The sequence below is a fragment of the Oryx dammah genome, unplaced genomic scaffold (assembly GCF_014754425.2).
Source record: "Oryx dammah isolate SB20612 unplaced genomic scaffold, SCBI_Odam_1.1 HiC_scaffold_29, whole genome shotgun sequence".
In the NCBI taxonomy this organism is placed as follows: Eukaryota; Metazoa; Chordata; class Mammalia; order Artiodactyla; family Bovidae; genus Oryx; species Oryx dammah.
In genome coordinates this window covers 4180757-4202267 of record NW_024070213.1, presented here as the reverse complement: position 1 = coordinate 4202267, position 21511 = coordinate 4180757, and the positions used below count along the sequence as shown (strand labels likewise).

Here is a 21511-nt window from a genome sequence, read left to right as displayed (position 1 = left end):
ATGAAAGTTCTGCTTACAAGGTTAGCAGGTATCATGGGATTCGGATCTGGATTCTGTGCGGATTTCCACCACTTCCTTTTTTCTGGCCACACCCATGGCTTGTGGGATCTTGGTTCCTCACCAGGAAGTGAACCCGAGCCCCTTGAGGGGGAAGCAGCATGGAGTCTTATCCCTTGGTCCGCCAGGGAAGTCCCTCCACCACTTTCTGTTAAGAATGTATCACTGCGCCTAAACTGTTTGTATCAACAATATGATCTAGGCTAAACACTTGCTTTCTTTCTCACAGTCTGGAATTTTGGGGAATGGAGGTGCTTATGGGACCATTCCCTAATATAAATCCTCAGAGTTGAGTCTTTAATGAGTTTTTGGTTAACAACATCTCAGATATGTTGTCACAACTTGTTGCTGGAAGAATTAAGCCTGTCCTGCGAGACTTCACTGGGGGAGGATTCACGGAACCTTGCAACTGGTTTCCTAGAGTTCCTCGTGTGCCGTTTCCCTTTGCAGAGTTTTCTTTGTTTCCTTTCACTGTTATGAGTAACAGTCCTGGGTACAACTATATGCTGAGTCCTATGAGTCCTCCCAGTGAATCACCAAAACTGGGGGTAGTCTTGGTGACTCTCAACTCAAATGGCAAACTGTTCTGCAACCATGAGCACAGAGTACAAAACAACTTCCAAGGTGCAGTGTCATTTCAACTACAACTATCTCTGTTTAATGTTTTTTCTTATTCACATTCATTCCCTCATATCCACAAGCAATTTAAATTTCTAGTGCCAAAAGCAGAAAAAGTAACATAAAAAAGAATATCGCAAATCACTGGAAATATGGCTTAGAAGTTCATTGTCTTTTTTAAAAGAACTAGAAGTGGTTAAAAATGCTGCAAATATATTTAGCTAAGTTTCAGTTAACTAACTGGTATGAAACATAGCTTTTTGGGGGGTTAACAGATAATCTGCAGATTGAAAGTTATTGTAAGATGGTTACATATACAGAAAGTGAAAGTCGCTCAGTCATGTCTGACTCTTTGCAACCTCATGGACTATTCAGTTCATGGAATTCTCCAGGCCAGAATACTGGAGTGGGTAGCCTTTCCCTTCTCCAGGGGATCTTCCCAACCCAGGGATCAAACCCAGGTCTCCCACATTGCAGGTGGATTCTTTACCATCTGAGCCACAAGGGAAGTCCAAGAATACTGGAGTGGGTAGCCTATCCCTTCTCCAGGGGATCCTTCCCACCCAGGAATTGAACAGGGGTTTCCTGAATTGCAGGTGGATTCTTTACCACCTGAGCATATGTAGGTTACATATATAGAACGTTAACTGAAGTTATGAAGTCTGATGATAACAGACTTAAACAGAAATTAGTTTCATCGATCCTTATTTAAAATCTGCCTAAAATAAATGCCTCCCCACCCACGTCCAAGGTAAGGAGCAGCGGCTCTGCTCCACTGGAGCAGCCGTGAAGAGAGACCCCACGTCCAAGGTAAGAGAAACACAAGTAAGATGGTAGGCGCTGAGAGAGGGCATCAGAGGGCAGACAGACTGAAACCACAATCACAGAAAGCAGGCCAATCTAATCACATGGACCACAGCTCGTCTAACTCAACGAAACTAAGCCATGCTGTGTGGGGCAACCCAAGACAGGAGGGTCATGGTGGAGAGGTCTGACAATATGTGGACCACTGGGGAAGGGAATGGCAAACCACTTCAGTATTCTTGCCTTGAGAACCCCATGAACAGTGTGAAAAGGCAAAAGATGGGACACTGAAAGATGAAATCCCCAGGTTGGTAGGTGCCCAATATGCTACTGGAGATCAGTGGAGAAATAACTCCAGAAAGAATGAAGGGATGGAGCCAAAGCAAAAAAAATACCCAGTTGTGGATGGGACTGGTGATAGAAGCAAGGTTCAATGCTGGAAAGAGCAATATTGCATAGGAACCTGGAAATGTTAGGTCCATGAATTCGAAGTGGTCAAATAGGAGATGGCAAGACTGAACATCGACATTCTAGGAATCAGCGAACTAAGATGGACTGGAACCGATGAATTTAACTCAGATGACCATTATATCTACTACTGTGGGCAGGAATCCCTTAGAAGAAATGGAGTAGCCATCACAGTCAACAAAAGGGTCCGAAATGCAGTACTTGGAAGCAATCTCAAAAACGACAGAATGATCTCTGTTCGTTTCCAAGGCAAACCATTCAATATCACAGTAATCCAAGTCTATGCCCCAACCAGTAACGCTGAAGCAGTTGAAGTTGAACAGTTCCATAAAGACCTATAAGACCTTTTAGAACTAACACCCAAAAAAGATGTCCTTTTCATTATAAGGGACTGGAATGCAAAAGTAGGAAGTCAAGAAACACCTGGAATAACAGGAAAATTTGGCCTTGGAGTACAGACTGAAGCAGGGCAAAGGCTAACAGATTTCTGCCAAGAGAACACACTGGTCATAGCAAACACCCTCTTCCAACAACACAAGAGAAGACTCTACACATGGACATCACCAGATGGTCAACACCGAAATCAGATTGATTATATTCTTTGCAGCCAAAGATGGAGAAGCTCTATACAGACAGCAAAAACAAGACTGGGAGCTGACTGTGGCTCAGATCATGAACTCCTTATTGCCAAATTCAGACATAAATTGAAGAAAGTGGGGAAAACCACTAGACCATTCAGGTATGACCTAAATCAAATCCCTTATGATTATACAGTGGAACGAAGAAATAGATTTAAGGGCCTAGATCTGATAGATACAGTGCCTGATGAACTATGGACGGAGGTTCATGTCATTGTACGGGAGGCAGGGATCAAGACCATCCCCGAGAAAAAGAAATGCAAAAAAGCAAAATGGCTGTCTGAGGAGGCCTTACAAATAGCTGTGAGAAGAAGAGAAGCCAAAAGCAAAGGAGAAAAGGAAAGATATGCCCATTTGAATGCAGAGTTCCAAAGAATAGTAAGGAGAGATAAGAAAGCCTTCCACAGAGATCAGTGCAAAGAAATAGAGGAAAACAATAGAATGGGAAAGACTAGAGATCTCTTCAAGAAAATCAGAGATACCAAGGGAACATTACATGCAAAGATGGGCTCAATAAAAGACAGAAATGGTATGGACCTAACAGAAGCAGAAGATATTAAGAAGAGGTGGCAAGAATACACAGAACAACTGTACAAAAAAGACCTTCACGACCCAGATGATCACAATGGTGTGATCACTCACCTAGAGCCAGACATCCTGGAATGTGAAGTCAAGTGGGCCTTACGAAGCATCACTATGAACAAAGCTAGTGGAGGTGATGGAATTCCAGTTGAGCTGTTTCAAATCCTGAAAGATGATGCTGTCAAAGTGCTGCACTCCATATGCCAGCAAATTTGGAAAACTCAGCAGTGGCCACAGGACTGGAAAAGGTCAGTTGTCATTCCAATCCCAAAGAAGGGCAATGCCAAAGAATGCTCAAACTACAGCACAATTACACTCATCTCACAAGCTAGTAAGTAATGCTCAAAGTTCTCCAAGCCAGGCTTCAGCAGTACGTGAACTGTGAACTTCCAGATGTTCAAGCTAGTTTTAGAAAAGGCAGAGGAACCAGAGATCAAATTGCCAACATCTGCTGGACCATTGAAAAAGCAAGGGAGTTCCAGAAAAACATCTATTTCTGCTTTATTGACTATGCCAAAGCCTTCGACTGTGTGGATCATAAGAAACTGTGGAAAATTCTGAAAGAGATGTGAGAAACCTATATGCAGGTCAGGAAGCAACAGTTAGAACTGGACATGGAGCAACAGACTGGTTCCAGATAGGAAAAGGAGTACGTCAAGGCTGTATATTGTCACCCTGCTTGTTTAACTTATATGCAGAGTACATCATGAGAAATGCTAGGCTGGAGGAAACACAAGCTGGAAACATTGCTGGGAGAAATATCAATAATCTCAGATATGCAGATGACACCACCCTTATGGCAGAAAGCAAAGAGGAACTAAAGAGCCTCTTGATGAAAGTGAAAGAGGAGAGTCAAAAAGTTGGCTTACAGCTCAACACTCAGAAAACGAAGATCATGGCATCTGGTCCCATCACTTCATGGCAAATAGATGGGGAAACAATGGAAACAGTGGCTGACTTTATTTTTGGGGGCTCCAAAATCACTGCAGAGAGTGAGTGTAGCCATGAAATTAAAAGATGCTTACTCCTTGGAAGGAAAGTTATGACCAAACCTAGACAGCACATTAAAAAGCAGAGACATTACTTTGTCCACAAAGGTCCGTCTAGTCAAGGCTATGGTTTTTCCAATGGTCATGCACAGATGTGAGAGTTGGACTATAAAGAAAGCTGAGCGCTGAAGAATTGATGCTTTTGAAGTGTGGTGTTGGAGAAGACTCTTGAGAGCCCCTTGGACTGCAAGGAGATCCAACCAGTCCATTCTAAAGTCCATTTTGCCTCTTCAAATTCATTCCTTCATTCTATAAACATTTATGGAACACCTATTAATCAGGCATTCTCCTAATTACTGAGGCTATAAAGAAACAGTATGTAGGATTTCCCCCTAAGGTGCTTACAGTGGGGAATATTATCAATTTTTATTGAACCTCATTTCATAAATAAAAAAGCAGATGCTCAAACAATCATATTTGGGGGTTAGGTGTCTAATTCCAAAATCTATACTCTTACCCCTAAAAGCAGGAAATTATAACTTACCACAATAAGTTCTAATCTAAAATTAATACACAAAGAACTATGAAACACTTAGGAGCAGCACTAACTACTGGAGACTCTGAGTAGGCTTTGTAGGAGACACTTCTGGGCTAAATTTTAAAGAGGAAGTAGAAGTTTGGGGAAGCGATGCTGAAGGTAAACATAACCGTTACAGCTTGATCACTGGTACACCTGGGAAAGGAAGGTACCACTCTATTAAGAATGGACTTCCCAGGTGGCACTAGTGGTAAAGAACCCGCCTGCCAATGTAGGAGACATAAGAAACTCTGGCTTGATCCCTGCGTTGGGAAGGTCCCCCATGGCTATCCATTCCAGTATTCTTGCCTGGAGAATCCCATGGACAGAGGAGCCTGGCGGGTAACAGTCCATAGGACTGCAGAGAGTCAGACAGATTGAAGCAACTTAGCACATTCTAGTAAGAAAAGGGTAAGTAATGATAGAGAGAGTCCCTTGGACGACAAGATCAAACCAGTCAATCCTAAAGGAAATGAGTCCTGAATATTCATTGGAAGGACTGATGCTGAAGCTGAAATTCCAATACTTTGGCCACCTGATGTGAAGAACTGACTCATCTGAAAAGACCCTGATGCTGGGAAAGATTGAAGGTGGGACAAGAAGGGGATGACAGAGGATGAGATGGTTGGATGGCATCACCAACTCAGTGGGCATGAGTTTGAGCAAGCTCCAGAGTTGGTGACAGACAGGGAAGCCTGGCATGCTGCAGTCCATGGGGTCTCAAAGAGCAGGACACAACTGAGCAACTGAACAGAACTGAACTGAATATACAGAGATGGAACAAAGCTTGCAAGGTCGGGAATGAAAAGAGAGAAATTAAACTTGATGCTGAAGATTACAGGAAGCTACAAAGGATTTCAGGAATAGCAGTGACTTTTTCAGATACATTTTAGAAAGATTTCTAAGACAACCCACCAGAAAAACGGGCAAAGAACATAAAAAGGGCAACTCAGAGAATCAGTTCAGTTCAGTTCAACTCAGAGAATGAGAAATACAAAAGGCCCTTAACCATATGAAAAGACACTTGAGCTCAGTTCAAGTGTACTGAGTGGAGTTCAAGACTTTGTACAAACACTCATTCCAAGTATCACACCATTGCAAATACAAAACGGAACTGAGCAACCCTTCACATAATCATCAGTTAAAAGGTGAAAATCACCTGGTGGTGGGCTCAGTAACTTCCTGATAAATGAGTGGAGTCAGGATAACAATGCAGGAATGATTACAGTAATCATTTTTTCAATGTTTTCTGATAATAGAGTAAAGGGAAAATGAGGAAATATATTACAGAGAAGAGGCAAGGAAATCAAATATGTGAATACCTCCAAGCTCAGGTATTCTTTCACGTGGGCTTCCCTGGTGGCTCAGACAGTAAAGTATCTGCCTGGAATGCGGGAGACCTGGGTTCAATCTCTGGGTCGGGAAGTTCCCCTGGAGGAGGGCATAGCAACCCACTCCAGTTGCTTGCCTGGAGAATCCCCATGGACAGAGGAGCCTGGTGGGCTACAGTCACGGGGTCGGAAAGAGGCGGACTGAGTAACTAAGCACATTCTTTCACATATACTAAGTGCAAAAGAAAACCTTAAACAGCAGCCGTTTTTAAAATGCAACAGAAATTTTACACTTCCACAATAATTATATTCGAGATTTGGTGTGCCCAAAAGGCACACATTTAAGTGCCCTATTCCTATCTGACATATACATTAATTTACTGAGGCAACAGGTCTCTTTCAACTCAGAAAAGGTTTCTGAGCTAAGAAAGGAAATCTGGACTGAGAAAGCCAAATTGGAGTCTCCAAATTTGGGAAAAATCTCAAGGTCACTATTGTTTTAGAACTTACTCCCACCTGCTTTGGGTCATTAACCAACTCTTTTCAATCATGGAGCCAAGGTGAACCTGGCCAGGCCCCAATTCCAGTCCAGACTCTGCCACTTACTGGGCAATCTTGGAAAGTCATCTGGACCCTCTGAACCTCAGTTTCCTCCACTGTAAAATGGGAATTATATGCATTTGTGAGGATTAAACAAAAAGAAGGGTACCAGGAATTTGAGGAAAGCTCAATTATTGCAGTCATTTCCATAATATTCCTGCGAGGGTTCCTTGGATCCAAACAGTTGTTTGAGCCCCTTGAAACCAATGACTTCCTCCCAATCTCACTCCCATTATGTCCTTTTAGATGAGAAAGGGAAGGGGATGGAGAGGAGAGCAACCATGGCTAAGGGCAAGAGGAGGAACCCACAGGGCAGAGGAGCAGGAGTGAAGGAGAGGAGAGTCCAGGGTGGAGCCCTGGGGCTGGGGCTGCAGGGCGGAGGTCTGGCCTGGGTGGGGTCTGAGCATCATGGAGTTGGGGCAGTGAGTGAAGCCCAGGCCCCTGGGGGTGCAGTCTGAGGGTCAGGGAGCTGGGGCAAGGGTGAGGGTCAGGCTCCCGGGGGTGCTGTCTGAGGGTCAGGGAGCTGGGACGAGGGTAAGGGTGAGGCCCCTGGGGGTACAGTCTGAGGGTCGGGGAGCTGGGACAGCTGGCGAGGGTCAGGCTCCCGGGGGGTGCGGTCTGAGGTCAGGGAGCTGGGGCAGTGGAGGCGGGTCAGGCCCCTGGGGGTGTGGTCTGAGGGCCGGGGCAGAGGGTGAGGGTGAGGCCCCTGGGGGTCCAGTCTGAGGGTCAGGGAGCTGGGGCAGCAGAGGAGGGTCAGGCCCCTGGGGGGTGCGGTCAGGGAGTCGGGGAGCTGGGGCAGCGGGGGAGCGTCAGGCCCCTGGGGCTGCGGTCGGGGGGGCCGGGGCCGAGGGTGACGGCTGGCCGGGTGGACGGCGAGAGGAGGCTCCCTGCCACTTCCGACCCGCCCTGGATGGAGTCTGAGGGTCGCTTCCCACCCCATCCTCCATCCCACCCCGTCCCTGAGGTGGGTGGCGAGGGTCGAGCCTGAGACCAGGCCTTGAGGCCTCCCTCACGTTTCCTCAGGCAAGAAGCGGCTCAGCCGACTCTGGCGGGAGAAGACATTCTAGTCCCGAGTTACCGGAGCCGTTGGGGCCGATGATGCAGGTGAACCTCTTGAAGGGGCCTATGACCTGGCGGCCCCGCCACGACTTAAAGTTCTCCACAAGCAGCACTTCCAAACGGCTCATGGCTGCGCCCTCCGCGCCTCAGGGGCGTTCTCACACGCTGGCGGGAAAAGTGCGGGAAGCGCCTCGTGCGGTCTCGGTCTCGCGAGAGGAAAGCGAGAACACCTGCGAGCCCTGCGCTGTTTCTTAGCAACCGGAGTTGTTTACGTTTCCGAGGAAACCGAGACTCCAGGCCTCTGGGGCAGTGAGAGAAGGCCGTTGAAAGCCTCTTGGGCAGGCTCGCATCCCAGCTGCCCGGACTCCTAGGGAGCCAGCCTCGCTGGGCTTGAGCTTGTTTTATTTTTGTTGTTTTTTCTTTTAATCTCGCTTGTTTTTGAAACCTTTTAGAATTTCTTAGCAATTCGCAGTCATGGAGGTAGCACAGCCCAAGGACCTGCAGGAGGATTTTGTCCTGGCCAAAAGAAGATATACGGAGCTGGGCAGGCAGAAACGGATTTTCAACGCCAGGAACAGGATCATTGGGGTGAGACCCTCCGGATCGGAAGGGAGAGGAGCCAGGAGGGAATGGTGGGGGAGGGGAGGGGGACAAGGGGGCGGGAGAAACAAGAGAGGGGAGCAGCGAGCGACAAGAGATGATGAACTACTGGAATGAAACTTTTGATCCAGGCACAGCCGCGGACGGATCCAAGCTTTGCCGGGAAGAATTGTTCCACGTATTGAGTTTGCGGAGATTGTGGGAGACCTCAGAACAAGACCGAAAAATGCTCCCTGTCATTTGCCAGTCAGGCAAATTGAGTCCTGCAGCGGGGAGCGAGCTTACCTGGAGTTAGTGGCCAGAGACTGGAATGCGGTTCTCCTCTCTCTGAGCCAGACTTTCTACATTGCCAGGGATTTCCTCCAGTCCATTCAACAGACAAATGCCAGTAGAGAGAGTTCTTATTTTGTGGCAAACCTGAGCCAGGCCTTGGAGATGAGGGATAAGACGGTCCTTGACTTTGTGAAGTTGATAGCCCAGTGGATGAGGCAGGTGTTAAAATGGCCATATTATAATGCAGGGAAGTCAACACAACTAGGGCTGGGAGAGGAAAGCAGAGAGGGCTTCCCGGAGGCTGCTGCTGCTGCTGAGGAGGGGATGCTTAAGTAGTGTTCCAAGGATGAGGACCTACTGACTAAGAAAGGGAGAAGGAAGCTCTGGGGAAAGTTAAGACAGGCTGAGGAACCAACAGAGGCACACAAGGGCATTTGGGTATGAGACGATTTGGTTTCTAAAAAAATAAGTAGGATTGTTATCAACTGAATAAAATTGTCTGGCTCTTATTCTCTCCCATTGTTTTCCTTTCCCAGGGTGACACCATGGCCTGGGATGCTCAGGTTTGTGACCAGAACATAAAAGCAGCAACTGAAAAAGCGAGAGAGGAAGCCTTTGGTGAGCATTCTCTGAATGGCCATAGTTCAGGGCTGTGTGCCTTTAGACCCAGGTTACATTCCTCATGTGTGTAAAGCCTTGTCATTTTCATGCTCTTCTTCCTTTTAAAATTTCAGTTTCTTGTGCTCAGTTAACTTAATGCACCAATTCTTCCACACTTGAAAATTAGCTATTGAATTCTATATGAGTAGGAAATATATTGTGCGCAGATAAGTAAATTTTTCTCTGTTTTCTTTAAAAAACTAGGTATGAAAAACTTCATACACACACATATTCTCTGCCAAAAGCTCAAGACCTTCTACCAGGGACAGCTGGTAATAGTAGACAACACACACTACTGAGCCCATACCCCAGAGCTGACTCAGAACCAGGCATGGTTCAAGTAAAAGTGTTCTGGCTTGTGGGTCAGATTCTCAAATAGTATTCATTTCTGCCCCGGTTATGTCCAACAATGCCTTTTAAAGCACCATAAGGATTTTTTGAATTAAAAAAAGGATACAAAATTATATGTACAATGGGTTATCAATTAAGTTTAAATATATAAATATACATAAGTTCAGTTCAGTTCAGTCACTCAGTCGTGTCCGACTCTTTGCGAACCCATGAATCGCAGCACTCCAGGCCTCCCTGTCCATCACCAATTCCCGGAGTTCACTCAGACTCACGTCCATCGAGTCCGTGATGCCATCCAGCCATCTCATCCTCGGTCGTCCCCTTCTCCTCCTGCCCCCAATCCCTCCCAGCATCAGAGTTTTTTCCAAGGAGTCAACTCTTCACATGAGGTGGCCAAAGTACTGGAGTTTCAGCTTTAGCATCATTCCCTCCAAAAAAATCCCAGGGCTGATCTCCTTCAGAATGGACTGGTTGGATCTCCCTGCAGTCCAAGGGACTCTCAAGAGTCTTCTCCAACACCACAGTTCAAAAGCATCAATTCTTCGGTGCTCAGCCTTCTTCACAGTCCAACTCTCACATCCATACATGACCACTGGAAAAACCATAGCCTTGACTAGACGGACCTTAGTCGGCAAAGCAATGTCTATACATAAGTTAAAAAATATATAAAAATATGTTTAGAAAAAGACACCAAGGAGCTATACCGAAATATGAGCAGTGGTAAATTTGGAGCGATGGCGTGATGGATGAAGTTGACTTGCTTCTTCATCAGGCCAGTTCAGTCGCTCGGTTGTGTCTGACTCTGTGACCCCCCAGACTGCAGTGTGCCAGGCTTCCCTGAGCATCACATCTCCCCGAGCTTGCTCAAACTCATGTCCATTGAGTCAGTGATGCCATCCAACCATCTCATCCTCTGTCACCCTGCTCTCTTTCTGCTCTCAGTCTTTCCCAGCATCAGGATCTTTTCTTCTTTACAGTGTTTCATACTTTCTTTTAAAATTGTAGTGTAAAAGTAATCGAAACCTGTGATAAACCATAATGGAAAAGAATATGAAAAAGAATATATATATATATGTATAACTGAATCACTTTGCTGTACAGCAGAAATTAACACAGCAATGTAAATCAATTATACTTCAATAAAATTTTTTACCAAAGTAATTCAAACTTACAGAAATGATGTGACAGACATACATATACCCTCCACCAGACTAGATGTGAACATTTTGCCAACCTGGCTTTAGATATCTTATATTGAGAATGATTTTTGAGAATTAAATGTTACACAGAAGTAGCTAAAGCTCTCCTCCATCTTACCATTTTCCTCTTCTCCCCTCCTCAGAAATGTGATCATTCCCATGCGTGTTTCTGTACTTGTACCCTTCATGTAGGTTTATCCATGACAATATAAAATTTGTGTGTGTATTTTACATTTTTACATAAAAGATATTGAATGTATCCTTTTGCAACATTTAAGAAATTCAGCAACCTATTTTGGGAACTTAGAGGTGATCTCCATACAGAATATTCATTTTAATTCCTTTATGATATTTTCTTCTATGAGTTTTAACCACAGTTTCTTTTTCCTCTGCTTCCTCTTTTTCCTCTGCTGGTGGCTGATTTAGATTTTTTCCAATTTTTTTTTAAATAATTGCAAAAAATCCTGCACTGTGTCCCAGGGCTCATGTTCCTGGTGGACCTGGACGTGGAATTCACAGGTCATAGGATGTGTGCGTTTTCAGTTTTAGGGGATGTTGGCAAGTTGCTTTCCATGGTTACAAAAGTACCAAGTCACACTTTCACAAGCAGTAAGTTAGAAACCTCTGCGTCTCTCCATATCCTTCCTAATACCTGCTATTTTTAGCATTTTAAAATGTTTCTTAAATTCATTGGATGTTTCCCATCTCGAGTGGTTGATTATCTTTTCACAAGCTTATTGATCATTCCGGTTTCTCTGTAGTGATTTGCCTTTTCCCTTCCTTTGCCCCTTTTGTGGTTAGGTTGTTTGTTTTAAAGTTAATTTGTAGGTGCTTCTTTATATTCAGAATTCTAATCCTTTAATGGTTGTGTTAACCTTTGGGAGAGTTGGATGACTTTTAGAATCACTAAAAATTATTTTGGGGAGGAGATTCAAATTTCTTTCTTTCCTCTGAATCTTCCGCTAATAAATATGCTGTATCTTTTCTAGCTGCTGAAATGAGACAAAATGACAAGATCGCATGCATATCAGAAAACCGGGAAAGGAGAGATAGGAAAAATCTCTGTAAAGCTATCAATGATTTCCAACAGAGCTTTCAGAGGCCGGAAACGCGCCGTGAATTTGACCTCTCTGACCCCCTAGCCCTTAAGAAAGATCGTCCAGCCCGGCAGTCAGATTATGATGCTTGGAATACAATATCAGGAATGCAGAAATTCATGGGAGAGGATTTAAACTACCATCTGAGGAAGAAATTCCAAGAGGAACAAAACAGGGAATGGTCCCTGCAACAGCAAAAGGAATGGATGACTGGCCGGGAGAACCAAAAATGTGCAGGTAACAGAACAAAAGAGACAAGTGGGTCTCAATACTTTGTTTAACAAATCAACCCCCACAAAAACAAACAAACAAAAAAAGAAAAATCAACTCCAGTGTTTTTTTTTTCTTGTTTCATTTTTGTCTCTTAAGCCTCACTGATAGGCTACTTTAGCCACATGGCCAAACAAAGAGACCCCAGAACCCATGTTTCAGGATTTGGACGTCTTTAGCCACACGTCCATCATGCAGGAAACACTTCCTGAGCTTGTGGTCTGTCAGGGCGCCCGTGGGATCCTGGAGCCCAGGGTAACTCAGCATTGGTCTGACCCTTAGTGTGCTCACAGCCTGCTGGGAAGACAGTGGGAAAGACAAAGGCCTAGCCTATGTCAGTTCGTGTCTAGTAAGACACTTGGATCATCCCCCGAACCTGACGGTCCACCTCCATCGATGGGAGCTCTGTTCTTCCTGTTGCGCCAGCCCAAACCAGGTCACCCTGGCTCCTTCCTTCCTCTCAGACGCCGCACGCACTCCTGCAGCAAGTCGTATCAAGTTCCAAGCACCATCACTGCCTCCATCACCACCACCAGACTCAAAGGCCAGCACATCCCGACTGGATCACCGAAATAACCTCTGACTGGCCTCCCAGCTTCTGCCCTTGTCTCCCTACACGCTCTTCTCAGCCCAATAGCCAGAATGATCCTGTTAAAAAGTTAAACTGCTCGGGGACTTCCCAGGTAGTCCAGTGGTTGAGAATCTGACATCCAGTGCAGGGGACGCGGGTTTGATCCCTGGTAGGGCAACTAAGATCCCGCATGCCATGGCACAGCTAAGCCTGCGTGGCAACTGCTGAGCCTGTGAGCTCTAGAGCCTGCTTGCCACAGCAAAGATCCCACGTGCCAAGGCAAATATATATACACATAAAGCTGCTACTTCCCTGGTGCTCCAGCGGTTTCGATTCCATGTTCCCAATGCAGGGGACATGGCTTAAGTCCCTGGTCGGGGAACTAAGATCCCACATGACTCACAGCATGGCCAAAAATAAAAAATTAAGTGGGATCCTTTGTTCAAAACCAATAGCTTCTTACTTTACTCATTAATGATTGTCTCAGTTGGCGAAGAATATGCCTGCAATCTGGGAGACCCAGGTTTGATCAGGAAGATCCCCTGGAGAAGGGCATGGCAACCCACTCCAGTATTCTTGCCTGGAGTACTCCGTGGACAGAGGAGCCTGATGGGCTATAGTCCACAGGGTCACAGAGACTCGACTGAGCGACTAACACACTTACTCAATCAAAACCAAATTTATTTCAAGTACCAGCAAGGCCTTCACAGTCTGACCTTATCTCCTACTACACTGCCCCCTAAGCCCTTCTCCCTTGGTACCACAGATAAGTGTGCTCAGTCGTGTCCGTAGACATTACCAGGCCACAGTGATGATTGCTAATGCTGCCGGGCACTGGTCTAAGAGCTTGGCTTGAGTTAACTCATCTGTGTCTCCCATGAGCCTTCCACTGCACCCCCCTTCTTCTGATGGGTGCGTGATGAGAAGCAGATGCAGAAACAACACTCCACAGGGCGCTCTGCACATCTGGGAAGGAGCCTTGGGCAGGCACGCATGCTTTGACTGTATTTTCCTTCCTTTCAGAGGATCTCTACTTGAAGACAAGGCTACAGTTTGATGAGACAGCCAAGCACTTACAGAATCTGGAAACCGCCACCAGGAAGGCAGTTTGTGCAACTGTGAAAGAATTCAACATGAACCAGGTGTATACCCCAGGCCTGTCTGGAGGGGAAGGAAGACACACAGCTACCTCCCTGAGTGTCCCAGCATTCTCAACTCATCAGTGATAGCCATGGTGGTTGTTGTTGTTTTGCCATGCCACGTGGCTTGCAGGATCTCAGTTCCCCGGCCAGGGGCTGGACCCAGACAATGGCAGTGAAAGCCCAGGAATCCTAACCACTACACCACTGGTGGACTCCCAGAATATGTTTTTTTTTTAATCTCTGCAACAATTATCTGATCTTATTAGTCACTGTGTTCAACAGCCCTGTCCGAGAGGCACCATGAACTCAACTGATCAAGAAACAGGCTCAGAGGGAGGAATGGACTTTCTTAGAGACAGCTGAGTACTAATCTGATTTGCTTTGGCAGATGTAAACACTAGACTTCCAAATATTAGAAGTCCAGTATTCAAATCAGACCTGTCCAATGACAAAGCATGCGCTTACGTAATACAGTCAGGCTGGCCTCCTTGTTAGCACCTGCTTCTGAGGGCGCCTAGCAAAGTGCCCCATCTGTCCAATATTAGAGAGAACTGGTTTCATCGTTCTCTTGACTTGACAGAGAAATAACTCTAGCCCAGAGAGGGAAGGTGTCTAGCTGCAGGTCACATAGCCAGGGCCTGTCCCTTCTACCCATCGCCTTCATGTAAGCAGGGATTTGACCAGAAATTTGTCTTGGGGACTGAGGTTGCTGGGCAGTAGGAACACCTTTTAGAAATCACCACTTCTGCAAATCTCTTGGTTGGCGGTTCTTTGTGGCCTGGCGCTGGCCCAGGGTGACCAGGACCACAGGGAAGGGTACATAGCCCTGTCCTGGGGGTGGGTGAGGCCAAGCCGAGGGGAGATGGCCACCTAACGGGGGGAGGCCGCTCCCTGTTCTGGCAAATCACCGCAGACAAAGACCTGCCGGGATTATGCACGTGACCAACTGGTAATGATCCTCTGAGCCCAGCCCGCTCGCCTAGCATCGCCCAGGCAGCCAGGGGTCCAGGGACCTCCCCACGTCCATACTGATAAGTCTCCACCCACCCGCCCAGGAGCCCTGTTCAGCACATTCTTCCTTCAAGGGCCCCTTCAAGGTTTGCCAGCCTGTGCCTCAGTCCCACCAGGCTCACTCAGACAATGCGTTGAGTTGCTCAGTCGTGTCCGACTCTTTGCAACCCCAGGGACGGTAGCCCGCCAGGCTCCTCTGTCTGTGGGATTCTCCAGGCAAGAATCCTGGAGTGGGTTGCCATGCCCTCCTCCAGGGGATCTTCCCGACCCAGGGATGGAAGCCGGGTCTCCCGCATGGCAGGTGGGTTCTTTACTGTCTGAGCCACCAGGGAGGCCCCTTCAGAGCGTCCTCCTTAATATCTTCCCCTGCACAGGCCCTGGAGTCAGCAGAAAAGAAAATCCAAGAGAGAAAACAAGAACAGGAGGACAACCTAGCCGAGATCTCCAGCCTGCTGCGTGGGGACCTGCTCTCAGAGAACCCGCAGCAGGCAGCCAGCTCCTTCGGGTCGCATCGCGTGGTGCCCGACCGCTGGAAGGGCATGAGCCAGGAGCAGCTGGAGGAGATCCGCCTGGTGCAGAAACAGCAAGTCCAGGAGAAGCTGGTGCCCGTCCCCTCCCCGCTTCCCCAAGCCCCCAGCCCCCCACTGTTCCCTCCACCACCACCCCTCTCCACCCAACCCAGCCCTCAGACGTGGCTCTGTGCTCCCTCCCGCCTTCCTGGAGCATCTAGTTATAGCTGCTGTCACACTGGGCCCCAGAAGCTGCCCTCAAGGAGCCTATGTTCCATTTGTCGCGGAGGACAAGAGTGGAGTGATCCTGCAGGAGCTGGGTGCTGGGCAGGGGAGGAGGCTGGGGTAGGGGGGCTGAGAGTGCTGGGAGTGAGGAGGGTCATCATGGGACTCAAGACCTTGAAACAAACGTCTGAAGGTGGAGGGAGTCACCTGGGGAGAGGCTTCTCTCTGCGGGGACAGAAACTGCAAGGACCATGGCCTTGACCGCAGCCACAGGGTGGGGGGTGGGTAGGGCTGTATTGCCTTGAGGGGCTTCTCTGGAGCCCCTATTTCCTGGTGAAGTAGGAGAGTGGTCAGCAACGGAGGGGGAGTGGTAGGAGTTTTGCAAGAACAAAAGTGCTCAAAGGTCATCTGGAAAGGGGATGGGGCAAGTGGCCGGGAAGCCCCAGCTCCCCATTCCCCCTACTTTGAGTCCCGGTCATGAACTTGAAGCGACCCTTGTGAATAGGGCCATGGTCGCCTATTACGGGAGAGCTGGGACTCAACGATGGTCAGAGCTTGCCTGGCAAGTGGGACCAGGTGGGAGGCTCAGGGTGCCCAGGTGTCTGCCAGGGGGTGTCAGCTGTGGACGCTGGGCTGAATGAGGAGGAAGATAAGGACACATGGAGTTCAAGGGGCCGAGGAGGGGTGTCGAGTCCGAGGACTGGCAGTCCCAGCGTGGGGGAACCTCGTGGGAACGAGGGTGTGGAGAAAGAGGGGCAGGTCCTCCCTGCGGTGGATGGGACTCCAAGGTGAGACTCCGGAGGGGGGTGGTATTGGCAACAACAGGGTGAGAGCAGAGCTTCCCAAAGCAGGCCGTCTGGGCCAGCCGCACCTAGGAACTGAGCGATGGAGATCCTCAGGCCCTCGCCAGGTCTACTGAACTGGGAACACTCAGCAAGTGCCCCCGCCCCGCCAGGGCTTCTGATACCCGCTGGAGTTCGAGAACCATGGGCATCATTTGCCCCCTGGGGGAGGATGGCTGAGATTGGAAGGGGGTCTTTGGAGAAGAGGCAGAATCACTGGGAAGCAGAGAAAGGGTCATTTCTGAGTATGCTGAAATGACGTGAAATCACAACAGGAGAGAGATTTGGAGACATTCTCAGACCTGCAGAGGATGGGCGAGGCTCCCACGGGGTCTGCAGATGACAGCCACACTCCATGTGATGCTGTGGTCGGTGTGACACTGTGGTCGGTGTGAGCTTCCCAGCAGACGGGCACGGGAAGAGGGAGGGGTAGTGGCCTGGACCAGGAGATGGGGAGCAGGTCGGGCACCTCGCCTTAGGAGGGGAAACAGACAGCAGCCAAGGGGTGAGGCAGGGGAGTTAGCCCAAAGTGGAAGGAGCCTGAGGCTGGCGTCAGGACGCAGGGGACATGGCCACCTTCGCCAGGCTCGGCTCTGCCCTTCACAACGGTAGTTCAGCCCGACTGCCTGGCAAGGAAGGTTGGCCATCTGTCCCGAGAGCAGCATTTCTGGTCTGATTTTCAGTCTCTGTAGAAAATTAATAAGAAGCTGCTGCTGCTGCTAAGTCACGTCAGTCATGTCTGACTCTGTGCAGCCCCATAGATGGCAGCCCACCAGGCTTCTCCGTCCCTGGGATTCTCCAGGCAAGAACACTGGAGTGGGTTGCCATTTCCTTCTCCAATGCGTGAAAGTGGAACATGAAAGGGAAGTCGCTCAGTCGTGTCCGACTCCTAGCGACCCCAGGGACTGCAGCCCACCAGGCTCCTCCATCCATGGGATTCTCCAGGCAAGAGTCCTGGAGTGGGGGGCCATTGTCTCCTCCAAATAAGAAGCTAGAGAAACACGAGAAGAAAGCATCCCACGTGAAATCCCACACTCAGAAGACCCCTCCCCCACCCCCCACCTGCCTGCTGGTGTCCTGTCCCTAGCTCCTCTTCTGTACAAGGACATAATTTGGGAAGTTGAGATCACGATAAGAATACTCTCTTAGTGGTGGGCTTCTGTGTGCCCATATCATTCCCAATTCTTTTTTTTTTTAATTAGAGCATGCTGCTGCTGCTAAGTCGCTTCAGTCGTGTCCGACTCTGTGCGACCCCATAGACGGCAGCCCACCAGGCTCCCCCGTCCCTGGGATTCTCCAGGCAAGAACACTGGAGTGGGTTGCCATTTCCTTCTCCAATGCGTGAAAGTGAAGTCGCTCAGTCGTGTCCGACTCTTAGCGACCCCATGGACTGCAGCCTACCAGGCTCCTCCATCCATGAGATTTTCCAGGCAAGAGTACTGGAGTGGGGTGCCATTGCCTTCTCCGAATTAGAGCGTAGCCAGGAATTAGAGCATAGCCAGGCTTTTTTTTTTTTTAATTACTTTATTTTATTTGGCTACGTAGGGTCTTAGCTGTGGCATGCAGGGTCTTTATTGCACCATGTGAATTCAGTGTGGCACATGGGATCTTAGTTCCCCGCCCAGGGATCGAATCCAGGCCCCCTGCATTGGGGGCTCAGAGCCTTAGCCACCGGCCCACCAGGGGAGTCCCCTCTGGGGCTCTGCTGGGGGACAGGTGGTGGTGAGTCGCCTCTCCTCTCTGTAGAGGCTCCAGGAGGAAGAGCGCCAGCGAGACGTGGACTGGGACCAGTGGCGGATTCAGAAGGCTCGGGCCACCTTGCTGTTTGAGCGGCAGCAGCAGCGCCTGCAGCGTGGGCTGCGCAGGGCCCTGGACTGCAGCAACCTCAGCCTGGCCAGGGAGCAGCTCCTGCAGTGAGTGCTGGGCCGGGGGGCGGTGGAGGGGGCAGGGGGTGGCTGGAAACTGGGAGTACCATCCACGGCACCAGGCCTGGGGAAAGGGGAGATGAGCGCTGGTGTCCTGCAGGGCCCAGGGAGCAACCACCGACCTTTCCTGGACCTTTGGCTCACCTTCCCTGAATCTTTCCCGCCCACAGGCTCAGGACCCTTGGGGTATCTTTCACCAAAGCGCCCCCCGCCGCCCGCCCATAGCAGCAGTGAGTGGGGCTCTAGCACGGCCACCCGGTAAAGAGGAGCGGGGAAAAGGCTCAGAGCTAGGAAGCCAGAAATCAAGTGCTAGGAAGCCATCGGTCCCCACGCAGGCCAGGGAGGGACTGAGACTGCCCTGTGCCCACATTCCATAAATACCAGTCCCTGGACAGTCCTCACCTAGGCACCAGCAAAGCCCAGAGGGCCTGGACACAGGTGCTGGTAACGGAGTTCACGGAGGGCCCCAGGAGCCCCAGGGGAGGACTCCAGGTGGGCTTCCAGGAGGAGGCATGTGGCCCAGACACAGGGGACAAAGGTGCCAGCTGCCCACCGCAGGGAGGGCCCACTGGGCAGAGGGAGGGGTTCCTGAGCTGCCGAGAAGAGGCAGTCTCTTCTTGCCTAAGGACAGGCCCCCAGAGTAGTTCAGACTCCAGCTACGGAAAGTGTCAAATGCGGATCAGTAGGTGAACCTGCCACTAAAAACACATTATTTAACTCTTTAATCTCTCTATTCTTCAAGCTCTGGCTTGAACTCAGAGGAGACCCACAAGTATTTTTTCCAATCAGATGTCTGTTAACTGATGGTTCCATCTTTGGGGGCCTAAATGGGGAGAATTAAGAGATCATCTCACAGAAATCAAATGGGAGGAGCAAGCGTCTTTACCATCATGGAATTCTAAGATGACCCCACATCTCGCACGCACAGGTCCCTCGGCTAACCAGCCAGTTCAGTTCAGTTCAGTTGCTCAGCCGTGTCCGACTCTTAGTGACCCCATGGACTGCAGCACACCAGGCCAACCCATCAGCAGTGACGAAATGCCCCTTCTTCCCCTTGAGTGCGTAGTGCCGGGATGAATTGTGTCTCCTGGGGATAAGACGCCAGTAAAAAGTAGAACATTTAGGAAGTCAGGCATTTGCTGATTTCTTTTTCTCCTTGTTTTATTATCAGGAAAGAACATATGAAAGAACTCTGTACCAATTATGCTGCTGAAGACTATTTCACACAATTTAATACAGGAAGTCGATAAGGAAAAATTCACCTTCCTTTCCTCTGAACCGTTTATGTGTAAAGCGCAGTTACCTTGAAGAGTCATATCTGTTTAAAAAAAAAAAAAAGCACCCTTTGGTCCAGAAATACCGTTTGAACTGAATTTTTCCATTGTAGACAAAGATTAAATCTCTTCCTGTATTTCTATGAAGAGGATTCGTGTCCACTCAACTCCGCCCCGACTGGCTCCAGAGCACCTCTGAGTGCTGGGGACCCTGGGATGAAGGCCTGTGAGTCAGGCTCTCGGTTCAAGTGGTACATTACCCACACTCAAAGGCATCATTTTCTTTATTTATTTTAAGAGTGTCATGTTTATTAATTTAATTTTATTTGACTGCACAGGGTCTTAGCTGCAGCATGTGGGATCCTCAGGCTTTGTTGCAGTGCACAGGAGCCTTTAGTTTCGGCATGCAAACTCTCATCTAATTCCCTGACCAGCCCGGCCCCATGCACTGGGAGCACAGAGTCTTCACCCCTGGACTTCCTGGGAAGTCCCCACGGGAATCACTTTACCTGCTTCACGTGGAATGAACTAATTGCTCCCTCACAGCACCCAGGGGCGGGTGTTTTCATCACTCACAAGTGAAGAGCCCGAGCTGTAGACACTTTAAGTGACTTCCCTGAGGTCACTCTGACGGAAATCGGTGGACCTGGGGTCAAACTCGCAGAATCTGGCTCTCAAGCACTTCTCTCTCCTGGCTCCCATGCGTATGTGCTCCCACTTCAGTCGCGTCAGACTCATTGCGACCCCATGGACTGTAGCCACCAGGCTCCTCTGTCCATGGGATTCTCCAGGCCAGGATACTGGAGCCGGCCGCCATGCCCTCCTCCAGGGGATCTTCCCGACCCCGGAATGGAACCTGTGTCTCCTGCGTTGCAGGAGGATCCTTTACCCACCAAGTCCCCTGGGAAGCCCCCTGGCTCCCATAACGAGACCCAAAACCAGAGTGGCCAAAAAGGCAGCGGTTTATTTGCTCCTCTTGTCAGAGCCCTACTTGAATGGTCCTGCCTCACTGCCCCGCCACCTCCCATGACGTCGTCACACTGTGGCCAGCCAGGAGGAAATGTCGGGAAGGAAGAAGATATGGGGTCGCATGCAGCACACCTGGGCCACGGTTCTCGGGAAATGTACATGTCACCTCTGCTCACACGTTATTGGTCAGATTGCGGTCATGTGACCATGCCAGGCTGCAGTGGAGGTTGGGAAGCTGAGCTGGCTAACACGTGACAGGCAGCAATTCCCTAATGGTGTAAAAGATGGAAGAAGACCTACTGGGGGACAGCTAGCTTTCTGCCAAAGGGAGACTCGAATGGTGATTTGGAATTTGCCAGAGGGGAGGTGAAGGGAGGCAAGTTACATGGAGGAGGGTGGGTTAGGAAGGGAGTTTGTCCATCAGTAATGGGGTCAGGATCCCTGGGTCACACCCAATTACCACTCTTCCTCCATGTACATTTCTTGATACACACAGGGCCAGTGACAAGGAGCAGCTGTTGTCCTATTCACTTCAGTAGTGTCGAACTCTTCGCGACCCCCATGGACTGTAGCCCGCCAGAATCCTCTGTCCATGGGATTCTCCAGGCAAGAACACTGGAGTGGGGTGCCATTTCCTTCTCCAGGGGATCTTGCTGACCCAGGGATTGAACCTGGGTCTCCCATGTTGCAGGCAGATTCTTTACCGTCTGAGCCATCAGGGCAGCCCTTGGTGGCAGGTCATCATTAGCTGAGATGAAGCTGGATACACCTGCTCCTGACCTCTCTCCCAGCTTTGGGGGTTTGCCAGCGGTCTTTGGTGATCCCCGGCTTGTAGATGCATCACCCACATCCATGCCATCCTCTTCACAT

The 21511-nt window shown here is 49.2% G+C and overlaps 2 protein-coding genes across 3 annotated transcripts in view; one reads left to right on the top strand and one right to left on the bottom strand.

Annotated features, from left to right (window-relative positions):
• Nucleotides 1-7851, bottom strand: part of SMC1B (structural maintenance of chromosomes 1B) — an 81292-nt gene extending 73441 nt beyond the window's left edge. For both annotated transcript variants that reach the window (XM_040234552.1, XM_040234553.1), the window contains exon 1: nt 7743-7851. In XM_040234552.1, the coding sequence (XP_040090486.1) occupies nt 7743-7851 (109 nt within the window). The remainder of the gene's footprint in view (nt 1-7742) is intronic.
• A 138-nt stretch (nt 7852-7989) lies between these two features.
• RIBC2 (RIB43A domain with coiled-coils 2) lies at nt 7990-19815 on the top strand. Its single transcript, XM_040234551.1, has 7 exons — nt 7990-8311; nt 9133-9214; nt 11796-12140; nt 13768-13886; nt 15272-15499; nt 18220-18386; nt 19570-19815. The coding sequence occupies exons 1-7, from the start codon at nt 8198-8200 to the stop codon at nt 19646-19648; spliced, it is 1134 nt and encodes a 377-aa protein (XP_040090485.1). The 5' UTR covers nt 7990-8197; the 3' UTR covers nt 19649-19815.
• Nucleotides 19816-21511: the final 1696 nt, after the last annotated feature.

What these genes read in the sequence shown, in the direction of transcription:
- RIBC2 (XM_040234551.1), top strand. Translation starts at nt 8,198, where the DNA reads ATGGAGGTAGCACAGCCCAAGGACCTGCAGGAGGATTTTGTCCTGGCC. An exon ending in CCAGGAACAGGATCATTGGG is followed by an intron (nt 8,312 to 9,132) that starts GTGAGACCCTCC and finishes TTCCTTTCCCAG; the next exon opens with GGTGACACCATGGCCTGGGA. An exon ending in AAGAATTCAACATGAACCAG is followed by an intron (nt 13,887 to 15,271) that starts GTGTATACCCCA and finishes TCCCCTGCACAG; the next exon opens with GCCCTGGAGTCAGCAGAAAA.